This window comes from Leguminivora glycinivorella, chromosome 17, assembly GCF_023078275.1.
Source record: "Leguminivora glycinivorella isolate SPB_JAAS2020 chromosome 17, LegGlyc_1.1, whole genome shotgun sequence".
Taxonomy (NCBI): Eukaryota; Metazoa; Arthropoda; class Insecta; order Lepidoptera; family Tortricidae; genus Leguminivora; species Leguminivora glycinivorella.
In genome coordinates, this window is record NC_062987.1 from 2,314,585 (window position 1) to 2,335,519 (window position 20,935).

Genomic DNA, 20,935 nt, shown 5'->3' on the forward strand with positions numbered 1-20,935 from the left:
TGTTGTGGGTACTCAGACAACGATATATATAATATGTAAATACTTATATACATAGAAAACATCCAGGACTCAGGAACAAATATCTGTGCTCATCACACAAATAAATGCCCTTACCGGGATTCGAACCCGGGACCGCGGCGCAGCAGGCAGGGTTACTACCGACTGCGCCAGACCGGTCGTCAAATAGGTCGTCAAAGGTATATCCATCTGAGTAGGATAGTGATACGAAGCCTGTAAGCCCTTTTCACGGCGAGGCATGTAATTATAGTACTTTTCTCAAACTTGCAATGATATGAAAAAACATCTACTAGGCAAAAAGAAAACTCTTCTAATTCCGCGCCAAATTTCTTTTTAACTCTTAGGTAACTTATTAAATGGTGACATTCAGGTGCATTAGTACCTACTATTAATGTTTTTTTTTTCTGATTACTAAATGTTATGGTGTAGTGTCAGCATTTGACGTTTAGAAACAAATGGAGGGTGCTTTACAGGCAGGCTTTTTTTGCTGTAAACTGTACTATGAAATATTATCTACACTCAGCTCACCGGATAGTCCCGACAACATTTCATTGCAAGTTTGAGAAAAAGTTCTTATTTGTGCAACTGCCCCATCGATACTGAATAGGAATGGAATCAATTGAATGCATCCTACACCTTATAAAACAAAGTCCCCCTTCGCGTCTGTCTATGCGTGTTCGCGATAAACTCAAAAACTACTGAACGGATTTTCATGCGGTTTTCACCTATGAATAAGTGATTCTTGGGGAAGATTTAAGCATATAATTTGTTGAGACTTTGTTTGAAATATAACGATATTTGCTAAACAAGTCGGACAAAATCCCACTTTCTGAGAGCCTTAATCGAAAACGCTGCCCAAACCGTTTGAGCTATATCATGATCTGTATGGCGAAATATTGTATCTCTCATAGGTTTACATAAAAGTCCGCGAAAGCATATGTCTATCTTTTACGGATAACTTACTATGTATAACCATTTTTAATCCCCATGCGTAGCTGGGGCGGGCCGCTAGTGTGGATAAGTTTTTTCTTGATGTGTGGCCGGATTCTGATTCGGTTTTTTTTTTTTCATACAAACATTTGATCATGGATAATAAAGAAAAAAAGTTTATCAAAAATGACCTTCGTATGTTTTTCCAAAACCTATCAACGCCAATCTTCATGAATTTGAAATCGCGAGAAGTCTAAAATAGTTCCAGGACCGTGTTCGTGTCACAGTATAATTTTTCTTTCATTCTTTTTCACTATATTTTGTAGTCTACTGCTTTTTTTCCCGATCTACTGGTTTTTTATTCATTTTTCTACTGTATACTTCAGATTCCGTCTGGCAACACTGACTTGTACCAAAAATTACAAACATTTCGCGACTTTTGCGTGTTAGTGCGATGTTTTTACGGGTGAATCAACGTAAAAGTAACGTGAGTCACGACTTCATTGAGTGTTTATTTGAACTATAGCTGCAAATAAAAAGATCTATGCATATGTATATCGGGAAAGTACACTTATTTAGGGATTGATTATCACTAAAACTTGCATCGAGAATAAATGGAACATGCCATAAAATCGTGACTGACCCCTGTAATCACGGAATTTCGTAATCAAGGTAATCACGGTATATATAAGTCTTATTAAAATAACCGTGAATCATTCTAAACTTTCGCGACTTTCTCGCTATGAACTATAAACCCAGCAACATGGTCTAAGTATTGTTTGTCTTTCATTGTAGGTACTTTGTACTTTTAGGTATTTATAAAACCGAAAACAAACCATTCAATGGGTTGTTTATCGGGTAACGTTTGGTTCTGTTAATAATCGACTTCACTGCAGTCCGTTCGATTCAAAGAACGTGTAATTTCGCTTATTTGTATTGAATATAATATTCTCGTACCTATTACCTTATGTGAATCATATTGAATGAATATTATTATTTTAATACTTAATACGATTTTGCCGTAATTTGTGTGCGATATTTGTGTTTTCGTTTCCGTTCATTGTTATTTTCCGTTATACCCTTGGTTATCAGTAATTAATTAATAATAATTCGAATTTAATAAAGAGCTCTAAACGCATTGGTGTGACAAGATGTCCTTACAAGATTATATGAAGAAAAATGTGTCACGTCGCAGGACCCATAATAAAAGTGCTCAAATATAAAAGTACAAAATACCTAAAGAAGTGTAATAGCGAGATAGAAAATGGCACACTGTCATTTTACAGATTGAACTGACATTTATGCACACATTTCCAGCGGACATAATTAAGTTCAAGGGACCCAAAAATCATTGCTAACCGTCTGGAAAAGTTCGACGATAGCGTTATACTTTTATTAGGTACTTACGGAACTTAAACACTTTCCTGATAATGTAACGAACGCGAAGCGAGCGCTGGCGAGATATACTATAAACCTTTACACATTATTCGATCCGACTCCGACATTGAATGTCGGAGTTACATCATTTACCTATAATTTAAACTCCGCTCCTATTTTTACAATAACCAAATAATAATAATATCAAACAGTTATGCCTAAAATGTATAAAATCGTGTAATTTGCATTAATGTCAACATGCATGACAAAAAACGTTTACATAAACTTATACGATAAATACCCAGTTTCAGGGGGTACACCCCCTTTGATCTTAACGGACTTCCGATATCAGATCGTAATAATATGAAAACGTTCTTACAATAATAGTTCTGTACCTATTAGTAGAAACGAATCCTGTGTAGGTCACTTAATACTGGCTTTACACAAGAACTCCTCTCAACATAGTTCCGAACTCATATAGTAAAGTTAAACTTCGGTGCGCGGCTTTTCATAGCTCTTGCGGAACAAACTCATTTCTTGTTCTTGCTAATAGTTAGTAGGAGGCATAAAACGGTCCTTTTATCCTATACTCCTAAGGCTAGCGTCTTCGAAGTTTAATTATTTTAATGTTTAAGGCTTAGCGTGCATCGTCTCTACATAATACATAATGAAAATAGCGGAACGCCTTATAGACACGTCGGTTAGCCAATATTTTGCCCTATGTATAAGCAATGCTACCTAGAGAGACTATTTTCGATGAGGCAAATTTCATCCAAAATTGGAACACATTTTTTCATGTAGAGTCGTACCTACGAAAAATTACAAACGATTTAGAGTAAAATTAGCTTAAAAAGTCAATGTTTCGAAGACATTAATGAGTGTAATGTAAATATTCTTTAAAGGCTCGTATTAAAGAAAATTGGTTCAATCGTGAGGTTATTATTGAGTAGCAGACAATTTAGTAAGATTATACATAATAATAGTGTTGTTTTGGTGTGATATATTTTTAGCAGCTTTTACTCAGATTACTGCCAAACACTGATTCGTGGGTGGCAATTTTGTTATGCAATTACATTATGTATTGTGTCTTATGACAATTAACGATTAACAATAATAATTTAGTTTCAGTGTCGTCATAAACGCGATAGATTCGAACAATATTACAACAGTAGATATTATGTGCCCCGTGGCAAACTTGAAATTACATTAACCTACAACTTTCGGAACCTATATTTTGAAATCAATTTTGAACACGTTCAGTGTATTCTGCGTCAACCCGCTTAAACTAACCTAACATTTATTACAGCGAAACCAGATTAAATTTTGTTTTATTAAATTTTAAACCTCCGCGTCCGCTGTTTAAGGATAAAAATAATATACTTGTACTTAGATTTTAAAATATTTTTCAACAAGAGTTAGAACGAATTCCACTAAACGGGATTAAATGTAACAAAATTTACAAAAATACGGAAAAAGAATACCTCAAGAATGAATATCAACTATTTCAAGTTTAGCAATTTCTAAAAATTTATTAAACTAGACGGAATTTAACATTTCTATCAACGATTTTTGTAGTATCATTTAAGAATATAATTTAAAAAGGATTTATATAAGAAGGACCCACGTTAGATCGGGCAAAGGCCTTAATTTTCTGTGACATTTGATCACATGATGCTATACAATAGAAAACAAGGCGCCAAAAGTTTCGGCCCGGACCCTGCCCTGTGTAACGTGAGTTACGTGAGTTATTCTTTAAGCTTAACGTATATACTGAATTTCGATTTACTTTTAAACATTGTAAAAATATTCGTAATTAGGTAAACTGATATAATTATATGAATACAGTAATCGTTTCTTTCCGAAATTCCATTCATAGTTAAAATAAGATGGAAATCTTATTATAACAGTCGCAGCCTACACTATTTTTTTAATTAAATATAATGTTGTACTCTCTTAAGTCTGAAAAAGAAAGAATTTGATATCACATCAAATCCTAACAATCAAAACCAAAACTGACAAATTTCGACCATTTGAATACTTACAATTTGAAGTCTGAGTCATGTCAATGAAGTTGAAATTAGTAGAAAATTTTCTACTAAAGCAACAGTCATAAGATTGAAATTTCAATTTTCAACCGTGTGTGAAAAATTAAGTTAGTTATACAGGCTGAAATAAAAAGGACCTTTCAAACTTTGCATAGTGACTTTTGAGGTCACAATGAACAACTTTTATTATGGGACCAATTCTGAAATCGCGAAAAGAAATTTAGCTGTAAGTATCATTAATTTCGACTGTCACGATGCCGCTCATTTCTATGGAACAGCCTAATATTTATTCGCGATTTCAGCATTGGTCTCATAATAAAAGTTGTTCATTATGACTTCAAAAGTCACTATGCAAAATTTGAACGGTCCTTTTTATTTCACCGTGTATAAACATCTCGTGTTACGAGCATCCAAAATGGTAGATTTTTCTCATAAGGCAACAATACAAAATGTACGCATGCGTATAGAAGTAAAGTCCATTTCTAATCACCCATCACTGAGAGTCATTTGTTTAATAATACTTAGGTTTACAACTGAGCAGTAAAATTTCCAAATTTCGACCCTGCGAGTTAATTTCATATAAGTTTCATTTCCGATTTCTCAATATTGCAGCGAGAGTGTGGCTCCCTGCTGTCAACAGTGAGTTTTTAAATTTGTACCCTGCGCGTATACTGTCCAGTTGAAATCACACGTATTGCCGCGAGGGGACTGTTTTCCGCGTCCGCGGCAGAGTGTCGTCGGTGCCCGCCGTGTTGCCGCAGTTGTTGTTGTGTAGGAACGACATTTCTACGCTTCCATCGCCGCTCTGGAAATGAAAACACTTTAAAATACTGGTTCAAATCTATTACACGTCGAGAATCTGTTTACTAAATCCGATCACTTACGAATTTAAGTACGTAGGAAAGTAACTAAAGTGGTTCCATGAGATGCAGTTTGGGAAGTAAAAAAAATAGCTACTTAGTTCTTGATGTCATTATCACAGTCAAGTCGCGATGGTATTACGCCATGCACGCTATTGGCGTGTTGGCCCTTTAATGGTCGTTTCCACATTATCAAAACATTTCAAAAACTGGACTGACGAAAATAAACATTTAATTATAGGATATGGTCACAAATTTTTCCGGGAACCGGTTGAGAAATGCGACCCGTAGAGGAGAACATCAGGACATATCTAACCCTTTACACTCGAATTGATACGATCGTGAGGTTGTTAGCGGGTTGTTAACATATAATTGTCAATTTTAACATTTATGTCATTAAAATTTAAAATTTATTCCTCGATTTCGTCAGTTGGAAAGGGCTAGAACAAACAAACCGAGTTAAACGGTAGACCTACGTCGTCGGTCAACAAGTGTACTCACCTCAGCGTGCATCGGGTTGGCGGTGATAGTGATCGGCACCTTGGCGGGTATGTAACCGTTAGCGCCTCCACTTTCAGGCCCGGAGCCTTTCTCTTCTGAAACAAATGCAAAATTAGTCGTTACAACTTACACAGTGCACAACTGCACATGATTAGCGCGAGATTATGTCGCCGCGAGATAGACTACCCGTCCTTATGTCATTGATACAGTTAGAAGAAGACGTGTGATCTATCTCGCAGCGACATACTCTCGCGGCAATTATGTGCTGCTACAGTGCACAACTACACATGATTAGCGCGAGATTATGTCGCCGCGAGATGTAGACGACCCGTCCTATGTCATTCGTACGGGTCCATATTGGCTCATATAAAATTATTTGTTATAAAATTATTGTTAATACCGATTTGTGCTCCGAATGATCATTTCTCATAATTTTACTTATCATAATTTTGTTTTATTATTATCAACAGTACTACTATCACTGTTCATAATAATCATTTAGTCGAAAATTTTTAATCATAAATTCTATACAAATATTTAATAACATTCATAATTTTGCGTTTAAGAAAATCATTCATCATAAAATTATTTAAAAAGTTTTGGGGAAGTTCTATGAAAAACTTGTGCCATTTATAGAAGCGCGCTTGAAGCTTTTACAGTGACATATACAATTTACATTAAAAATTATTTTCTGGTTCGCTCACGGTCAACCTAACACGCTCCTCCTCGCTACGCTCGTCGTCGCACCTAACTGGACTGTCACATGTGATGTCTGTTCTGTTAAAAATAATATAACGATAAATTATATTACTTGCAATCGTTATGATCAATAAGTATATAAACATAAACATTAGTATAAAACGTATTTATGATGAATGACATTATGAACATAAGTCATTCGAAGTTACGATAGTTATTAACATAAAATTGATATAAATAATGATCGTTATAATGTAAAATTGTATGAGAAACATTTTCGGACTACCAATAATCTATATAACAATTTTATATAAACTTTGGCGCACCCCATTCGGACAATTGAAAAATACGCACGATCATACATATATTACAGGGGGTAGAATTCAAGCGAGTAAGTATAATGAAGGTTGAGGGAGGCGATGGCTGAGATACCTATATGCGTCGTACTCGTGAACGGCTTCTGTTTGTGAAGACCGGTCTTTTAAACTCGCAAAGGCTATTATAATACCACTTAGTAATATTAATTCTGATTTATATTAAATTGTGAAACTTATTTCCTACCTATGCATATTTTCTGTTTTTATTATAATGAATAACTTGTCTTGCCTGTGTTCACGAATAAAATATATTCTTATTTTAATCGATTCTATAATGCATGAAAATTGATCTTAGGAATACCTTTAATAAACGAGAAATTATTCCGGTCACATTTTTGAAATAGGGCCTAGATTTAGAGACCTTTCTAACTTCAGCTAGACAACAAAATAATGTACTTACTCGTAAATTTCGAATAATTACGAGGATGATCATCAAATGAAATAGCAGACTTTCAATATTTGCAGACATTAATTACATTACCTATACCAACCTATACCTAATATCAAATAAAGATAATAGTAATTTATTCGTGAAATACACAAACACGCACGTACTTACAGTGTAGTTGACTGTACAGTCAAGCAATTGGAACCCTAGGCCACTCTACAACCATATCAAAATGAAAAGCAGTAAGAGATTTCTTAAAATCTGATTTATAACGTCAGTATGACATAGTTTTATAAATATTTCTGAAAAAACGAATTCATATCATTTTAAAGTTGCAGTAAATAATATTTAAATTTCACACACACACTACAACTAGAACTTTTAAAAATATTTGCAATTTTTCGTAAATAGTGGGCAATGTTGGCATATTTCACGGTAAAGGCTTATTATTAATCTGTGGTAAAGGCCCAAAAATGCGTTGACAAACGTTTATTGTTGTAATTATTTTTCTGTCCTTACACAAATGATTGTCCTACAAATTAAAATGTGAAACCTTAATAATTATTGCCCAAATAAATCGGATCGTCTTCAAAATATCCTCCTTTGGTTTTGAAGTACAAACGCAAATATTAGAACAAAAACTTAACGATATGCCGCTGCACCTCTAGTATGACTTTCATCTAACTTATTGCACGTATAGCTTGTAAAATATCCTAATTTTTGTAATCAATAAACGGGCTAGGGTTTTAACATTGATTAAAAACTATAGTTTATAGTTTTAAGTTCGGTGAATTTACGTACATAAGTAGGCTGAAATGTATCTAGTTTATGAATCTGGAAAAATGTTTTTACACAATTGGTCTATATTGCAAACCTTGCGAAATAGACACGAATGCTGTTGAAATATCCATGGTGTATGTAGAAATATACAATATATATAGGCCCAAAAAATATTTTCGGTAACTTCGATACCTATTTTGGTTTATTTCAACATTTCCCTATTCTTTGTCAAAGTAATTTTGGACCACCCTGTATAAGTACATATATCGCCGCCGAGCACCTAAAGCCAAAAACTGAAAATAGTCTAGAAGGACTTACTGTTAGCAGGTAGCCGCCTCGCCCTCCTACACAAAAGCAAGGTGACGACCAGGATGACAAGGAGCGCAGTAGCGCCAATGGCGCCGCCGGCGGTGACCAGCGCCGCTGGCGCCTTGCCACCTGACTTCAGGTCTTCCGTCTGCCGCTCCGTAGTTGTGCTCGTTACACTCGGGTTGGGCAGGGTTTTTGCGACCTGGACAAGGAAAGGTGTTAGATAGGTGCCTAAATAAAGATGTCTTAGGGCCACTTGCACCAACGAAAATGGAGCGTTAACCGGAGGGTTAACTCACCATTTTATATGGAATATGACAGTTGACAGTCCACTAACCCTGAGGTACTTACAAGTATGTTGCTAAACTCTGACAGCGCTTGAGCGGTGTTGCTCTGTAGCTTCCACTCGTAAGCCGTGTCGGGGGCCAGGTGGCCTAGGATGGCGACGCGGGTGGCGCCCTCTCCACGGTCACATTCTCTCATTTATGTGGTCTGTTAGTGATGCATGTTTGGAGGTACTTACAAGTATTTTGCTAAACTCTGACGGCGCTTGAGCTGTGTAGCTCTGTAGCTTCCACTCGTAAGCCGTGTCGGGGGCCAGATGTCCGAGGATGGCAACGCGAGTGGCGCCCCCCTCCACCGTCACCTTCTCGTATTTGCCCGCGGAGGATACAGCGCGGTAGTACACGTAGAAACCTTCCGCTTCTACTCCACCGCCGCTCGACCACTATCAAATGAAATTAAATATTTTTATTTCGATTAATCTTATATTTAAATTATTTATTCCATTTAAATAAAAAGCAATTTTTCCTACACGCATACCGATCTTGTGACGTTATATATAATTATTAATACCTTCTTCAACACATCACTGCAAACAATACTCCGTAACAGCATTCTACCATTTTTATTATTTTTTTTATTTTACATACGTTTTTTACACAACACATCAGTACAATTTCAAGCCAATTGGTTTTCGACTAACAGCAGTAAGGGGCAATAAATATATCAAGGGTCTGCCTGAAAACCAGATTATGCGAGGCAAGCTCCTGTTCAACACACATGGCATGTATAATTTAATCTCGCGTGAATAATTTAAGTTTTTTATGTCGACAAATATAATGTAATACATTTTGTAGCAATTTCATGTGATGTTGAATAAAACTTGTCTATGTCTACATATAACATTGGAGTCTTGTCTGACACGCCGTGGGAGACGGACGCATCCCCCGAGAGCCCAAAGTTGTAAAACCTCGGCCAAAACAAAGGAACCCGCGATAACCCTACGGGTGGCAAGTGCGACAACTAGCCGACCGCAACCTACGCCAAGTTCCTTACGCGTCCAAATTGCACAAATAGTTGCTTATAGGTTTCACGTTACGAGTGTATTGTGTGTTATTTACATAATCATTTAGATTTACCTCATTTATAGAGACAGTGTTAGATCTATTTAGAATCACGAACCTCTTCCCGCGTTACGACTGTGCAGTGTGTTTACATTCCTACAGTGTCTGTGGCTCAATCCTAGGGACAGTGTTAAATCAATAACTTATAGGGACACCAGATCTAGCAGCGAACTAGCCTAGTGTGTGACTCTCGCTCTCCCAGACCGGGCCAACTTTCCCGCGCCCGGCGCCTACGATCCAACGCCGAGGAACAGCAGCTGCTGCCAACTACACCTCCATGACCAAACTGGTGAGCTCGTTCCATCTCTGCTAGACCTTAGCACTAACACCAGTACTGCAGTATACTCAGTCCACTAGGTCCACGAGTCACAACGTACATATCACAAACGAACCGGTACAGAGACATAGCGGGGGTGATACACCACAACCAGCCGACTACAACTATTATACATGCCTAGTTCACCCGGAGTATACATACTGTTCCTAAGTACCTAACATATAAGTACCTAACTTATTTGTACACCCGTAACGCGACCATACTACTTAATGGACAAACCTCATAGGCATCGTATACCTGTCCAGTGTCCATACCTATAATATACTTCAGCTAATAACACCCTTATGAAACATTTCATTTTCCAATATTATTCATCTATTCATAAAATAATAATTTGCACATTACGTTTCCAAATTTACAACATTAATTTCTATTAGGTATAGTTAGCATAATTTATTTCATAATTATTTTTAGGTAATCTATAGCATTAATACCACCGTAGTTCTGTAATTTGTTATTCAAGTGGTATAAATAAATCTCGTAGGTATAAAATTTGTATAGTTTAATCTTTATTTCATTTAATTCCGAGTAAGAATGTTTTCTTAGGTATACTTGTGTAGTAATTACTAATAACTACGTTAGCCTTAATATTGCCTAGGCCTACACACCACATTACCTTGCGCCAAATATCAATTAGGTACCATACCTCTTGTACCCTTCTAACGAAGGACTCTTCCGAGACGAGATATCGCAGCCTGGAAGGCACATTAAGCATACAAGTACAAGCTTCATATTAAGTCATAATAGCAGCACCCGCGGACACAGACATTCGGAAATACTAAACAGCAAGATTCAAAGCACAAAAAACCCGGACCTTTCTTGGGAACAATTTGGATAACTTATACAACATAATAACAAACACATTGCGCACCCAACTCATAAAACAAACCAATAACTTCCCATTAAAGAAAAGGATAAATTTCCCCCAAAAAAAACGATGACAACTCCTTAGTAGAAACGCACACATATGGCGTCCAGCCCCAGCCATCACTTTGCTGTCGAACACGGTCATAAACGATAAATTACGTAAAACTCTATTCATGCAGGGTTGTTTATCTGACTCGCATTGAGCCGTATTGTCTTTACCCCGGGGCACTCGCTAGACTGTAATTATTCCCACCAAAAAATCGGGATCCTTGGACAACTTTACACCACGAACAGGAAACTACGAGTCAAAGAAGAAGGATAACTATACAAATACATTTCGAACGTTAGCTATATCACAGTTATAAAAAATTGTATCTGTATGTACTACCCATTCATAAGTAAGTAGTATACATAAAAAACGCAACGGGCTACTCAATCGTGGCGCAGTCACACAGTTAGAAACTAATGTTAGTAAACAGAAATAAATATTAATTAGGCACCACAAGGCCCGAAAGCCATTGCACACTACTGAAAAATAACCTAAATCACACCATACCCTGTAAAACAGTATAATCCCAGAAAGCGCAAGTACTGCATACCTAATAAACATTACTTAATTCTATAAGCACACAGCAAATATTATACACTTAATTATATTCTTTACTATATAAGTTAATTAGCATAACCCAAGTTCTATGTAATTAGATACGTAGTTTGGTACAAGCTCACTTTTATTTGTAAGTTGAACTCTAGTTTTAATGTTGTTTAGGTCAACATAATCAGTAATTAAATTGTTCATTAGTTAATGGTTAGTAATAATAATTCAACCAAACATTACTTAGCCCTAATATAACATATAAGTACATCACACTAAGTTGCACGAACTGCATGACACATTAGTAAGAAATTAACCCTAAACATAAATTAGACACATAAGTCCTCCCCACAGCATACTCTAGCAACGCCAACTGCAACATCAAATACAAGCCCCAACATGGATAACAAAATCATAAAGATACAAGGCGACGGGAATTGCCTATACCGCGCACTAGCCCACCAAATAAACGACCTATATGACCTAACATTTGACTACCAGGCAATCCGACGAGATCTCGCGCGATATGTGGAAGAAAATAAAAACGACCCTAAAATACATATGGCAATCATGAGCAACCTGGACACCTTTGCGCAAAACGCAGAAATCGACAATTACATAAAATCACAATACGTAGATGGTACATGGGGTGGCACCGATATACTAATTGCAGCGGCTGATTATTATAGCATAAATGTAAAAATATTCCAGGGATCCCCTCCACAAGAAACAGCATGCTTTTCTCCCACCATACCACATGACGCGGTCGGTAATATAGGCCTTATTTTTAGTGGCAATCACTACGACTGTTTTGAAAGCCATCTAGGAGTATTAACGAGAAATATACCACATAACGATCTCAGTCTTACGGCTGGAACTGGGACCCCAGAAGATATACCCGATAAGACCGGCTACAGAATTACCCGCACCAAACCGCGGCCTGCCACCCATAAACGTGATGTAGAAAACATAAACGTGGCCACTTGGAACGTAAGAGGTGCGGCGACACAAATTAAAAAACGTGACATTGACTCACTACTGGAAGAAAAGTCAATCCACATCGCATGCTTACAAGAAACACATCTCAAATCTGGCACACTCGACTCAAAACACTACACGTGGAATCTTAGCGGAAACAACAACAGAAGAGGCGTAGCCATACTAATCAGAAAAAACACCGGGCTTAAGCTAAACTGGTCAAAAGAAAACACAAACAACATGGTGGCCTCAATAGACACATCTAACGGACACACACTATTTATTATCACAACCCACTGGTCTAATGCAGCGTCTGCCGCCGCCAATGACCTAACACGCCTTCTACAACTGTTAGATAAGAAACCAAAGAATGCAACACCTATCATCCTAGGAGACTTGAACGCTCACATTGGCCTCAAAGACACAACTGCACTTCGGGATCAAAAACTAATAGGCAGGAACCTCTTTCATGAAAAGACTAACGACAACGGGGAAATCTTATTAGACCTGATTCGCAGGGAGAAATTCCGATTAGAAACTTCTTTTGGACGGACAAGCTGTAAACTGACTTGGAGGTCAGGAGAGAAAAGGTCTCAAATCGACCATATAATGACAGACGCAAGAAGTCGACCCATATTTAACTTTATCAAAGGGGAGTACACACACTTATCTGATCACAAAATGATATGGGGTAATCTGAAACAAAGACACGGTTTAACCCGTAAGAAAGTTTCTTATCAGACAACCAACGAGACGATAACCGACGAATTCAACTACAGGACCCTTAATTACGAACTGCTCCAAAACAGCTCAACAGTTAAAGAATACCAAGGTTGCCTTATGGATCTAACTGAGAAAAGCAGAGCGGAGAGAACAATGCCACTACCGTGGGACAACATCATGAACATCATGAAAACTGCCGCTAATAAGACCCTAAAATATCAACCTAACTACTCCACAGAACGCAAAGAGGCACTAACAAATCTACAAAAGGCAAAATTTCAAAGTAAACAACACCCACAGGACCCATCAGTTAGAAACAATCTCAGAGAGTGCAGGCGTCGTTTAGAAACGATCGAAGCAGCAGACGACGAAAAAGAATGCAGAGCGTTCTTCAGGGGGCTAGCCAAAACACACCCATCGATGAGAATGAAGATCACTTACGACTTCTACAGAAGACATAAACAAAAAGAAAGACGGCAAATCAAAAACACTTTTATCCCAATGTCAAAATGGGAAAACGAACTAGACAACATGGAGGGGCCTTTCATTGACGGACTCATCGAGGAGGACCCATCAGAACTAGGAGAGGACCCCACAATGGAGGACATTGATAAGATCATCAGCCAAATGAGAAACGGTACCTCCCCCGGCATCGATCAAGTGGTCATGGAATTATACAAAGCAAACACCTGGGAGCTAAAATCCGAGATTCTAGGACATATAAAAACGGCTTGGACAAAAAACGTTTTGCCGGCCACCTGGACACAGTCAGTCCAAGTACCCCTCCCAAAAAAATCTAATCCGAGAACGATTGACGACTACCGACGCATCTCTATCTGTACTACCGGCTACAGAATATACGCCAACTTTCTTTTAGCAAAGTTAGAAGAATCAACCAAGGAACTTGGTAATTACCAGGCAGCATTCCTGAAAAACAGATCCACAGACGACCACATGTTCACCCTACGGAGAGTTTTGGACGAAGAGTGGAAAGCAGGCAACAAAACGTACGTTCTATCAATCGACCTGGAAAAAGCCTTCGACACCGTGGACCTAAACGCCCTCAGGGACATACTATTGAGTAGAACAAACAGAGCTATGACCAACAGAATAGTCAAAGCGGCCATGAACGAATTAACCTGTATAAAATGGTTCGGGCAACAAACAAGGTGGATTAAAAAAGGCAAAGGCGTCAAACAGGGGTGCCCTCTTTCTCCCAGGTTATTTACGATACTAATGGATGACGTATTCATAACCCTTGAAGAAGAGCTTCCCTTTGTGAAGCTCAACCAGGACCAAGAAATACAATTACCTATCATTTTGGCATTTGCGGACGACGTAATCATTATTTCTAATTGCCAGCAACAGCTTCATACCATTTACGATAAAGCCAAATCCTTATTCGAAACGGTAGGCCTCAGAGTGAATGAGACTAAAACTAAATTACTAGTGAGAGACCCAGTAAATACAAACCAAAACCAGGGAACCTTCGTCACCCTCGGTAGCTCACTAATCTCCCCAGTGAACGAAATTAGATACCTAGGAACATACATCACGTCTACGCTATCTAGAAATAACACAGTTCACACACGTTGCAAACAGGCTCTACAAAACGCTAAAATTCTTACTAAATTCGTCAAAGAATCTAGAATGCAATGGCAGATCACACTTCTACTATATAAAATGGTCATCGAACCTACCATCACATACGGGCTCAAGTGTGCAGCCCTTACTAAAGCCAATAGATCCAAACTCAGACGCTATGAGCGAATAATATTAAGAGACATGATAAACAAGTCAGGAACAGCACCGAAACCAGCTAAGATTCGAGATATCCTCAACGGTAAAACAATCACAAAGAGGATAAAATGCCTCCGAATGTGCTACCTAGGACACATCCTAAGACGCCCTAAACCCCACCTCTTAGAGGCCGCCTATAGATACAGAGCCAATAAACTTAAAGTGGGCAGACCTATCTACACGTGGGAAAATTCACTGATGCAAGACATGGAATATTACCCCAGACATCCTTCCGAATGGCTCAACATGGCAGAGGACAAAAGCCAATTCGTAAAAGCAGCAAGAGAAATTTATACACTAGAAGAGACCGACAGCGAATCAGAAGAAGAAGTAGACCATCGAATCGACGAGCAGCCAGAATTCTAAGATTATATTGCATACAGCTAACTCGAAACAAGTTCTGCCGTCCTATCACTAGAACCCCTCTAAGCTGCATATTACCAGTTTTCATTTGGATAAATATTCTTAAATAGGAAAGAATTCCCCATCGACTGGTCTTGGAATCATATTTTTATCATTTTTAGTTACCGAGATACAGAGTCGACATACCTCGCTAAGTGCACTATTTTATAACCCTTTTCAATAGTATAAAACCGCAAACCCACATTTGTCTTCTATAACTTATATTAAAGCGCTTAGCAGTTGTTTATCTTCATAGTTTTATCACACGATACATAACTATAACAACGTTACTTGACATAAGCTTCATAAATTCCCATTAAAGCCGTTTAATTGCGTTATTACATTTTATAACATTCACTTTTTTAAATAAAATACTACGCTTAAACACGGCTAAAGTCCTTTAACCGTGTATTTAAAGACTTTTATTGTAATTTCGGTTACAAATACATCACTAAAACCTAGTTACTGCGCTTTACGGTGAATTTATTACTAAAAAATATTCATAATGCCACACTGAAACAGGACAAACCAGCAAAGCTACGCTAAAACCCCGCTAGTTGTAAAAGTATACCTTCCAAAGTTATTGCGCTAGTCCGACAGTCGGCCGAGCGGCTCGCGCGCAGAAGGTTGTTCGAAGGCTGTAGTGACCGGTGAATGAACATTTTCTCCTTAAAATGTTAAGAAACCGAAGACCAGGTAAGTGTTAAATATCTTTTTTTTAAGGTTTTTTTCAAGCACAACTTGCGTTTTGCTAACGTATTATCACACGTTTGCCGCGACAAGTAAATACCTAACTCATAAGCTATTCGATCAAGAGCCCAGTTAAAACTATTGTGTACAAATAAATAAAGTCAAGAAATTACATTGTACCATCCTATTGCTATGTAGGCATTGCCATAGCCACATACATTTTGTAAGCATTTATTTACCTTACAATGTTTTAGTGCCTATGTAGGTATGGATTACTTGCGCAACATTATATTACCGTCAAGCTGATTTAATAATGCAGTCAAAAATCAAATTAATTAATGTTATTTCTTTTAGGCTTGTTACGAACTTCAGGATACAAACGATAACAGAGATCTGCGAATAAAATGAATACCGAAAAACCGACCACAAGTCATCACACCAGCAGTAAGTTTAATAAATGTAGAACAGAAGGGGATTGCTCATATCTCAACTCGATCTTTACCAAGGAACATTCTATCGTTGTGTATTGTTTCAAGAATTTTTGAGATTGATACCTCAGAATTCTTTGCCTAACTTAGCCACGTCGAACGTTTCTGCTTTAATTTTCAATGCTGACGAAAATACATCAATTTTAAAACTCCCATTTACTGGTCCAAGCTAAAACCGTTGCTGACGATCATCGAATTTGGGTTTATCCTTCGTTGTAACAAAATCAAACAACGTTTACTTCTTTAATCATTCGTAAAATGCTTCTCATCTTGATATAAGGAAAGAAGGTTTTTGACTATTCCGTCGCAGACGCATTGAAACTACAAGTGATGACTCGAAAGAAGAAGAACTCTATACCTAACATGTAAAAATTGTAAAATGACAACATATGTATCATCCAAAATGAAGCTTTATCTTGATTTATCCGCTCCAATTCATACAAACAACAGAGAAACAGACTTAAATTTAACCTAGTTAATACAATTTTAAGCAATGATGCACCTCATTTTACCAGAAATTGTTAACAAAGATCTCTATATTGATTCTAGTTTAAAGAAAAAAAAGATGTATGATATATAAGTATTCTGCTGTACCAATTCATTCAGACCCTTCAAATCCAGAAGTTTTACATACAGAAAAGGAGGACTGACCTACACATAAGTACATATAACCATTTATCGATGTAGAATCACCGTCGATATAGAGCATATTAATAATACAACTGTCGAAAACCAAACGCACAAAAAAAGAAAAATAAATTTTAAGAAGAACAGAATCAAGCTGAAAGAGAGAAAATTATTATGTCAAACAATCCTAAATGTATTTTGAATTTTTGAAGTATAAAATAAATAATGATTGCTATTTTCACTTGCTTGGCGAATAATAAATGAAATCCGTGTTTCTTTTTGTAAGAACTGCCAATGTCCACCGTTTTTAACCTTATATAACTCGGTAATAAAAACATTATTTTAATAGTGTATTATAGTAATAATACGAATAACTTTGGATATCCAAGAGCGACACCTTTCGCCGTGTCGGTATAGCAAATTGATTTGTTGCAATGTAAAAAGCGAATTTTATTGTTTCATATTAATGTTATGTTAGTTTTCACTAATGTTAGAATATTATATTAAGTTTAAATATGTTAATTTGTAACATAACTTATAACGAGGTTTTTTATGCATGCAAATAAATGGTTACAATATAATACAGTTGTCTTTTATTCATTTAACAAATTGAATTGCTTGAAACTTAGTAGCGGGTTCGTTCTCAAAAAAGTGGCACCGTCAGGGTAAAGTGAATGGAAAAAAATGAAAATGGTTTTTTGTACCTTTTTGGATTTAAATATGTTTTTGAGTGCATCAATGATACGGAATTTGCGGGAGGGAACGAAATAGTCGTAAAAACGTAGAAGTTATGGCGAGTTGAAATTTTAGACATACAGGAGAAAGTGAATAGACAGGGTAGCAGGGAAAACGTGGCAGGATAAAGAGAGTTTGAATAAAAAAACAAGTTTACCACTAATAATTCAACGTATATCGACTATTATGATTTTGTTAGGATAATTTTTTTTTCTTTAAGTAGAAACAAAAGCAAAAAAAAGTATTTTTTTAAACAATATCCATTATTTTTTATTCAAATCAGTTGAAGTACAGTAAGTGATATCTGATTATTGTTTTCTGTCACGATGCCTGCTCGTACCAAATGTTTCTTTTTGACCCAGTGTTTGACTGGTAGAGAATGCCTTAAGGGATTATGTACACCATATTGTACTTTTTTATGTGCAATAAAGAATAAATAAATAAGTACCTATAATCACAGTCTTGTAAAACAACAAAGCACATATCATGATTCACAATGTGAGTTGTACTTGTGCGTGTAATGCCTGAAATGGCTTCCCCAGTGGAAGAGTTGGTTCGTCTCCTTGATGTCTCCTTGGTAACAGATGTCAAGATAATGAGGTCAGTATTTAAAATGAGGGCCACTATAGGGCCGGACGGGACGGCGTGCCTTGGCTCTTTAAACATCTTGGAAGTAGATTACGTGGCCACATTGACGACTGCCTCCGAGAGAGTATAAATTCTCGTTGTAAGGTGGGCAGACTGTGCCTTTCGAAAAAGGGTAGTCCAGCTGACTGTCCCTTAGGATACCGTCCCATTGCCCTCCTAGATGAAACTGGCACGATGTTGAGCGCATCATCGTATGTCTCATCTACTGCTGTGCACGCATTTTGGAAGACACGTGCCCAAACATCAGAGATCGGGTTCTGGGAGGAGCGATAGACGCAATTGATGCGCTGCATAAATACAGCGGTCTGGTAGCAGAGAAAAGGTAGGGAGCCATCGCAGTATCTCTTGACATTGCCAATTACTTCGGCTCTCTTCCTTATGTGGTAATAAAATAGGCGCATTGCTTCCACGATGCACCTTTATATTTGAAGATCATCATTCACCATAGGGCATTACCTCGCAGATAGAGAAGTGCTCAATGAATCAGGAGGAAGATGCCTAGAAAGACGAATGGAGTGTGGTGTTCCTACCGGCTGCGCCATGTAAACGTATAGGGACAGGTCCATGAGGCTACGTGCTCAAATCAAGACTGACTTCTTTATTCTTCTTCTTACCCACATGCATATTCATAATAATCATAACCTACCCACAGTTTTCCACAGGGGTCGGTACTGGGTGCCTGCTCTGGAGCATTGGCTTTGACTTGGCTATAAGAGTAGACCAACTTCTCCGCATGATCACCATTTGTTATGCCGATGACACAATAGTAGCCGTGAGGGGAAGAAGGTACCAGGATAATAAGGAGAGCCACAGTGGCAACTGAGCTCACAGTTGGGCGCATTAATTTGTTTGGGCTTGCGGTGTTACTTGCCACGACCGATGACGTGGTTTTCGAGGGAAAGGTTGGCTTCTGCCCGATGAAAGTGATTGCTGCCGACCTAGCCAAAATGATAATCGTTGACGATCGAAATGCAATCTGGTTCTGTCGTGCCTATATGCAAGAGCGATAGGGATGTTGCCTGTTGACGGTGAGGCGGTCCCTCTTACGCCTCAAATTAAGTACTTGGGCTTAAATTCAAACCAAAATTGGTACTCCGAGGAACATTTTATCAAATTGGTTCCCAGCCTCGTCGGAACTGCTTCGGCGCTGAGTAGACTATTGCCCAATATCGAAGGACCCAATGCCCCATATCGGCGCTTATATGCGAACGTCATCCGCAGCGTGTATACAAAATTTCAGCTCAGTCGGTTGAACATTTCTGCTTCAAATTGGGTTGCAAGATTTGACCTCAACATACATACAAACATACATACATACATACATTGCAAGTTAGTAAAAACCATGTCAAAATAGCTTTTTTTTTACTTGTGTTTCTTTATCCTGTCAACAGTCACTTTACCCTGCAGAGTGATGGCAGGATAAAGTTACACAGGATGTAGTGAAAATCCGATTAACTAGATATTATCTCCGAAACTGTTGATAATACAACTGTCATAATTTTAATATAAATAGTTATACTTCAATACAACATTAAAATGTTATTAGTAAAAAAACTGCCGTATTAATATTTTACAATAATCATGCCAGAATAAAGTGGACATACCTGTTACAAACTCCGAACGTCACACTTTGAAAACTTCTAACCACAAGACCGCAGCACCTCACACACAAACCTTTACACCAGCGGCTAGAACCATACTGGCTACGTGTTTTACGTATATTAGGGTCTCAATAAGACTTTCTGTGTGTGAGTGAGGTGCAATACCACGGACGCACAGGATATAGAGAAAATATCGCTGGACAAACTTTGAACGTGAAAATTTGTGTTCAAAAGTAATCGAAACATCCCGTGCAACGTATATTTAAGAATATAGTAGTATATTCTCTACAAAAAACGATATTTTAATATCATACAACTGCAATTCAATAATCTATAGAGCAAAAACTTGAGCAGTGTCGCGTTGTGACAAGGCAGGGTACAGTAGAAAACGGTCTTCTTTATTTTTTTTTTACAAAAGTATTATATTTACAGAAAAAATATGTTTTGGCCTCGATGTGTCACGTTAATGCCTACTTATGAAAATTTTAATTATATGTGAAAATTATATATTTCGCATACTTTCTATTCAAAAACGTGATGGCAGGGTACGATGCCACTTTTTTGAGAATTACCCAGCGGGCTTTTAGATTAGGAATGCATACAAATTATTTCGATGTTAGTAGTCATTGCATAGCTTAAAAACGGTTACAGCATTTTTTTAGAGCATATACGATAGTATAAAATTGTTTAGTGTCTTTGCGGTTATTAAGCTATTGTTTTTAGATTATTATGCAATGCTCAGTTACGATTACTA

General features: G+C 37.4%; 1 protein-coding gene across 1 annotated transcript in view; it reads right to left on the reverse strand.

Moving 5' to 3' along the window:
• Positions 1 to 1,161: 1,161 nt before the first annotated feature.
• LOC125235125 (interference hedgehog) overlaps positions 1,162 to 20,935 on the reverse strand; it is a 142,815-nt gene continuing 123,041 nt past the window's right edge. Inside the window, exons 14-17 of the mRNA XM_048141559.1 lie at positions 8,808 to 9,011; positions 8,294 to 8,486; positions 5,732 to 5,826; positions 1,162 to 5,175 (exon numbers count right to left, since the gene is read on the reverse strand). Coding sequence (XP_047997516.1) covers positions 5,056 to 5,175; positions 5,732 to 5,826; positions 8,294 to 8,486; positions 8,808 to 9,011 — 612 coding nt within the window. The 3' untranslated portion in view covers positions 1,162 to 5,055. The remainder of the gene's footprint in view (positions 5,176 to 5,731; positions 5,827 to 8,293; positions 8,487 to 8,807; positions 9,012 to 20,935) is intronic.